We start from the raw sequence: 6,820 nt of genomic DNA, 5'->3' as shown, positions 1-6,820 counted from the left end.
GATTCATAAGAATTATGATAACTGCCATATAGAAGAATTATGAACATACTATTTCAACTTCATAACTATCTAGTAATTATCTATTAGTTGTCGTTAAGATAAAGGAAGAATTTTCTCAAAAGATAAAAAAAAAATAAATAAATAAATAAAGGAAAAAGCCTCGTGAGTTAAAAAAGATTAGTTTGGCATATTGGTTTAATTTAACTTTTTTTTTTGTTACAATGTGGCTTGGATCATAATCTGTTCATTACATTTATCTAATTTCTTAATAAAATATAAATATTAAAACAACTTTGTGGCCTTTTAATATCAAATTTGTGTAATGAACAGATACAACGTAGTAAAAAGCCCAATATGACCATCACGGATTATTCTGGATAGTTAAAATATAAAACAACTAACGAGTATAATTATTTAGTTAAATAAGTCGTTTCGATATTTAATTTATACATATATGTATAACTATGTCTATTTGCTTAAACTTAAAAAGGAATATTTTTAATTTTTTTAAAAAAATCTTTAAGTAGCTAAAAATTGCATCTAAAAAAGCAGAAAATTAGTTATTTTGAAAGAAAAAAAGTTTAAAAACACATAAAAAGCTTAAAAAAAATGTTTTTATAAGGAAAAAATAAAAGTGTAAACAAACGGACACCACGTGAAGAACTATCCCAGAACTATTAAATCCTGAAACTTCTTAATGATGTTGAATAGACGAGGGTACTAACTCAACTTCTCCACTACAATTCTAATTCATACTCCGTTATTAGGAATATATGAAGCACATAAGACATAACCTTCTAGTACGTACGACAGTTTTGAGACTTCGGGTTCAAAAGCTTAAATATGGTCCCCCAGGAAGAACTATAACGTTAATCATCAAGGAAACAAAACGGGGGGCAAGAAATATAATCATTTCAATCCATGCTCAAGACAGCAGAGCTTGATAAAATAGTTGTTAAATCTTCATTTGCAAATCATAAACCTGGTTTGCTTGCAAAAATTACTTTCAGCAGACTTAATTCCTGTGGAAAATAATGCTAAGCACAGCATTTAATGTCTCAACTAGAATATAACATGTATTTTTTCATCGGTGTATAAAATAAAAAATTTACTTTCTGCACGCATAAAGGCTCAATAGTCAATACAATTGGGGAGAGCCGCAAGGCACATAAATAAGTGACTGAACTCGCAACCTGCAAAGTTCACACAAGTTCTAAGGGCACAAGAAAATGTTCATGTTGGCAATTATGACAGTTTATCACCGTTCACGCATCCAAATACAGCAACTACCAAATGAGAACAAAAACAAAAACGTAAACGTGTGCATCTTAAGCCAATGGCAGTTCAAGCTGTCAAGTCAGTAAGCAGGGCTATTCCTTTGAAGAAAAGAGGCTGCAGGCCTCACATAAGAGAAGTCCTTAAAGGGATTTCCACCATTGGGGCTGGCAGCTGGCGAGTCCACAACAGGCATATCAGTCCAGCGCTTCTCAAAGTTGGCAACACAGTGCTTACCAGCTACATCTGGCCTAAAGCTTGGTTGAATTTCTCGTGCTTCCAACTTCTTCCAATTGATTGGCTTAAACCACTTGTGGCCCTTAATTTCCTCAACCCCCCGGGTTCCACTACCTAAGCGCTTAGTTGCTTCCTTCTGTAGCAGCTGTAACAGGAACAATCATCTTTATATAACTTCTGTCAATTAGTAAATTAGCAGTAGTAGAAAAGCTCAAAATACAATGCGGATCAATGAATTGTCATCTCTTGTAAAGAAGAAAAATTATGAATTTCCTACAGCATTTTGAAAACAAATTAAATGTGTTTGTTTCGAGCAATCACAAATTCCAATGTTCTGTTCAACAGAAAAGCTATTTTATAGTTTTTCCATTTAACAGAACTGAATGACAAAATAAACATGTCCTAATTCATTTTCGGACATGATGAAAACTTGAGTCAAATATCAATTAAAAAAAATCACAACACATGCATTAGTGATTATGCCCTAAAGAAATTATAGTGAGACCCTTCAATGTAAGACAATTAAACATCTCATAGATATGCCTAAACTGACAGCAGTATTTTAAGGCACAAGTTATCCAGAGCTTATTATGTGTCAATCAATCATGAGATTTATATATGATGAACTGTTCTAGAGTAATCAAAGGAAATGACTTCTATACGACTAGTGATTACCCCTTTCAACAGGGAATGTGCTTCACTTGACAAATATGCTGGCAGCTTCATCTTGTCTTTAACTATCTTCTGCTGAATTTTGTCACGGCTCCCACCACAAAAAGGCGGCTGCAGAGGTGAAACAACATAACCAACTATTTAGTAACTCGAATAGGACCTATTACAACTAACAAACACATACATTATTACAATAACAAAATAATGAAACCAAATAATATGTCTGGTGATATTTTTATAGAAACTCCAAAAATTGACATACATTCTCCCCTTTCTTTATTTTCTCCCTTTAACTTGAGAAAGTGGTCAAATTATCTGTGAGTCAAGACAAAAATAAGCTTGACTGACTTGCATGAATGAATCAAGCTTGAGTGCACCTTTAACCTCCAAACATTTAGCTTTCAAAGAAAACACTTGATCTAGATAAACTTACTGGCACACCAAGAAGAGAAAGCATGGACAAAAAAGTAAACATTGACACAGGAAAATTAGAAGTGTAATATAGTGCCACGATTAGGTTAGAGTGTTTAGGTGAGTGTTTGACACAAGTACAACTTAGACAATAGACACAGACATCACTCTGTTTAAGTTGATATGCTTCATAGCTTGAGGCCATATAAACTTACCAAGCAGGATTTTCCTCAAGTGGTAAGTCACAGACCCTCCTACCCAAAAAAATATCATCTAACTACAAAGATCCAAAAAGAACAACCAGTCTTACAAATTAAAAAGGAACAAGATTCAAACCTTTCCAGTAAGCATCTCAAACAGTAGAACACCTACGCTCCACCAATCAGCAGCCTTATCATGGCCCTTGCCAAGAATAATTTCAGGTGCCATGTACTCTAATGTACCACACATCGAATTTGATCTTGTACTCTCTTCAAATTGTTTTGCTAAGCCAAAATCAGTCAACATAACCTAGTAGATGGACAAGTAAACCACTGTTCAGTTATTAGGTATAAAGCAGAGCCCAAAGTCACTAAGAAAAACATGAGGGAGGGACAGAGTACATGGCCATCAGCATCTAGTAGGATATTTTCAGGTTTTAGATCCCTGTGCATTATGCCATTTGAATGGAGATGGGAAACTGCAGAAACAATCTCGGCAGTGTATATGCGTGCTAGATCCTCTCTGAATATTTTTAAAAAAATAGAATTAGAAATTAATCTTGCAAATTAAAAACAAAAAACAGAAGAAACAAAAAACCTCAAAGCTAAACACACCTGAAAAGGCCTTGGTGATAAAGCTGGAAGAAGAGATGACCCCCATTTACGAAATCCAGTACAAGATACAGCCTGTATTTTGTCTGAAAGAGAATATACAGAACATGTCCTTTTTAATATTTATTAATGGAGACAATTTTGTTTTATATGGCATTTTACAAGAAAGAATTTATTGACAAAGAACGCAATTCTGGATATAAAGTAATTAAAAAAAATATCCAAAACTTAAACTAACATATTGTTCACTTAGATTTTGGGCAACATATACAATGATAGATAGATACTGAAGTGGGTAACATATAGAATGATAGATACCGAAGTGGGTGACATACACAATGATAAATGCTAAGTGGGAAAAAATCAAATGAAAGTGGCAATCCATCTGAAAGCTACATCACAATAGATAGATCATCGTAAAAAGACAAAAGCAACAGAAGAAACTTGTTACAGATTCAAATTAAGTACCTGAAAAGAGTATCTGAGTTGAACAACAAAAGGGTGTTCAATCTTCGTCCAAATATCCCTCTCAGCTTTCATGTATTCAGCATGGTTCTTCTCCATAATCTTATCCTTCCGCATAACCTTCATAGCGTATATTTCTGAAGTACCCATTTTCCTCACCTGATATACTTTTGCAAATGCACCCTGCCCCACAACCTTCAAAATCTCAAAATCATCAATGCTAACTCTCTGGATCTTCATGAGATTCCCATATTCATCTTTCACTGATTCATCGACAAAGGAAGAATCTTTGATGTCTTTAATGGTCTCTCCAGTGACATGCTCCACCAGTTCCAACGAATCCTCGGTCTCATGTATGGTGAGCTTGCCAAGCTTAAGTGATTGACTAACACAAGTCGAAGGGCCAACCAGAGAATGTGAGCGTGTGTAAATGACCGGCGGGTCATCATAAACCAGCTCGTTCACTTCCTCCACAGGCTCACCAGTAGAGGAATCAATGTTATTCAAATCCACCGTAACTGGACCAAAGACATCAGAGAAATCTAGCTCAATATGCTCCGTGTTCACAGTATCAGGAAGGTTCTTAGGAAAGAGTAACTGCGGTTTGCATCTGCCGCCGCCAGCCATAGTCAAACCAGAAAACTGAGAGGAAACCATTTCTCCCCAATCAAAAAAAAAAAAGGGATCTAGATATGCTGATGACCAAAGTAATCAAGACTACAGGTTAACCACCCCGACGCTTCCCAAAACCCCCACCGCTGATGGACTCCTGTCAATGGCCTGAATCAAGAGAAAATTGATGTAGGCAAATGGAGTTCCCAAAAACTTTGGCAGCAAGCAGAGCAAAACCCAGCAGAAAAGGTCGTCGTCGTTCTTGTTTCCCGAGACACAGGAAACGAAGTATCCTCCAGTGATTGTTGAACTCATGAAGATCCAATTGACAGTCTGCAACTCAACCAAAACAGAACAAAATGAAAAAAAGCCAAGTCACAACCACAACAACATACTTACCATAAGCTAACCTAATCACAGCATACCATAAACAGCACAAATCAGACACCGCAATTTACAACACCTAAATTATCATGCGCACAAACACCACCAACATATATTAGGACGAAATCCAATTCAATTTCCATTTTCCAATTTATAATATCATAAATGAAAAATAAATAAACAACGGCTAATTCATAACCGAAATTGATATAAACGGCAGTAGATTGCGAGATCTAACTGAAAATTTTGAAACAGAATATTTCGGAATTAGGTTAGGGTTATCATGAAACAAAAGACCAATACAATTTACCAGACAATTAACATACGGAATTGAAATTAAAGGAAACCTTAACGATGCGATGAAAATTGTAGCGGAAACGCGAGAGAGAGAGAGAGAGGGTTACCAGGGAAGGGAATTGGGAAGGGGCAATGAAAGGAAAGCGTTGTTTTGAGGAATATTTGATTCCGCGGTGATGAGGGACTCGTGTCGCCACTTATAGCATCGTGGAACGATTTACGGTTATCTTTTATTTATTCTTCGACACGTGGCGCCGTGTGAGTGGGTCGAGGCCTTGTGGGTTTTGGACGTGCTAGTTGCGTGGACTCTCCTCGCTCGTAGGGGATGCATGCCATGCGATTCGAATATGCTTTTCATCCTCCATTAAGTATTTTTGGGCTCTCAGGCCCACTTGTTTTTTTGTTTTTCTTTTTGGGAAAAATAAATGATTTGTAAATATAGTGTCAAGAAGAATGATGATGTGCAATGTTTCTGCCAAAAAAAACTTCAACAAGGAATGATAATTGATAGATTGAAAAACCAACCATGTGAGTTGAATATTGTTATTTCTGTTAAGGGGAACAAATCTACTTTATGGTGTTTTGGGAGCAGTTCTCTCAAAAAAAAAATCTTAATTTATATATATAAGGGTAAGGATAACTAAGAGATGGTTTTGGACAGATTTATCCTTGTTCTTATTCAATCCGAAAAATTCATTGAATTATATATTTAAACTCAAACCTAAATCGATCAAGACCTAAAATAAGATAATCCAATGTTTTAGTTTAATATATTAATTTGAGTATAATTAAATTATAAAATAAGGGAGATATAAAACTTAAATTAAAGTATATTTTACTATATATATTTTAAAATAAATATTGTCCTTATAAATATAATATAACTCTATATAAAGTATTATTTATTAAAAAGATGTTATTGATGTAAAATTATTTTAAGAATTTATATATTTTAAAATAACGAAGATAAGATGGGACGGCTCGAAGTATAATTCAAACACATCCTAAAATTTATATTAGTTTATTTTTAAGACTCAGTCTATTCAAATTAACAAGAGATCAAGTTAAGTCCATGTAAACAAATTAGGCTTTACTCTCTTATGTTTAAGTGTACTTTTTTTTTTTGCCAATTAAAATTTTTAGATAAATTGGAACTTAAATTAATGGTTGAGAAATTTTTTAAAAGGAAATCTTATACCCAAAATGTGATTCACATAAGCATGGGGTTGTTGTTCAATCCAAACAAAATGTTCCAGATTAAAAAAAAAATGAATAATTATAAAATTATATTCTTAAAACAAATAAAAATGTGGTTGAAGGTGAAGATCTCATTAAATGTACAAGTACTTCAAGAGAGACTAGATATTAATGAAGTTGGTAATTATTTTGAACTAATAACATGGTTATAAAAAAAAAGATATGACATTTGAGGAATTTTTTTATATAATGTAATTAGAATATAAGACCTCATACAATCATGATCAGTAGTACAAAAACTACATATTATTTTAGGTTTCTACATTAATTGTTTCACAATTGATTTATTAAAAAAACTATTTTGTAAATAAATAAATGTTAAGAACGCATTTTCTAAAACGTTTTTTTTCTCCTCATTACCTACAACACATTTAAGAGATATAAGAACACATACATTA

General features: G+C 33.7%; 1 protein-coding gene across 2 annotated transcripts; it reads right to left on the bottom strand.

Moving 5' to 3' along the window:
• Nucleotides 1-1,093: 1,093 nt before the first annotated feature.
• On the bottom strand, nucleotides 1,094-5,419 carry LOC109816548 (serine/threonine-protein kinase AtPK1/AtPK6). Of its 2 annotated transcripts, none has more exons than XM_020381605.3 (7): nucleotides 5,273-5,419; nucleotides 3,876-4,817; nucleotides 3,411-3,493; nucleotides 3,198-3,318; nucleotides 2,932-3,105; nucleotides 2,188-2,295; nucleotides 1,094-1,657 (listed from the first exon to the last, which is right to left on the bottom strand). In XM_020381605.3, exons 2-7 carry the CDS (start codon nucleotides 4,527-4,529, stop codon nucleotides 1,358-1,360), a joined length of 1,440 nt encoding a protein of 479 aa, XP_020237194.1. In that variant the 5' UTR covers nucleotides 4,530-4,817; nucleotides 5,273-5,419; the 3' UTR covers nucleotides 1,094-1,357. The 2 variants fall into 2 exon arrangements, with proteins under 2 accessions (XP_020237194.1, XP_020237203.1); XM_020381614.3 differs by having other exon boundaries at nucleotides 5,216-5,321.
• Nucleotides 5,420-6,820: the final 1,401 nt, after the last annotated feature.

The sequence above is a fragment of the Cajanus cajan genome, chromosome 4 (assembly GCF_000230855.2).
Source record: "Cajanus cajan strain Asha chromosome 4, NIPB_CcT2T_4, whole genome shotgun sequence".
NCBI classification, from domain to species: Eukaryota; Viridiplantae; Streptophyta; class Magnoliopsida; order Fabales; family Fabaceae; genus Cajanus; species Cajanus cajan.
The sequence above is the reverse complement of the archived record's forward strand: the minus strand, read 5'-3'. Positions and strand labels throughout refer to the sequence as shown.

Excerpts from the sequence above, each read along its gene's own strand:
- LOC109816548 (XM_020381605.3), bottom strand. The coding sequence starts at position 4,529 with ATGGTTTCCTCTCAGTTTTCTGGTTTGACTATGGCTGGCGGCGGCAGA. Across the intron at positions 3,494-3,875 it reads AACTCAGATACTCTTTTCAG|ACAAAATACAGGCTGTATCT; the intron begins GTACTTAATTTG and ends ATTCTCTTTCAG. Across the intron at positions 1,658-2,187 it reads CACATTCCCTGTTGAAAGGG|CTGCTACAGAAGGAAGCAAC; the intron begins GTAATCACTAGT and ends TTCCTGTTACAG.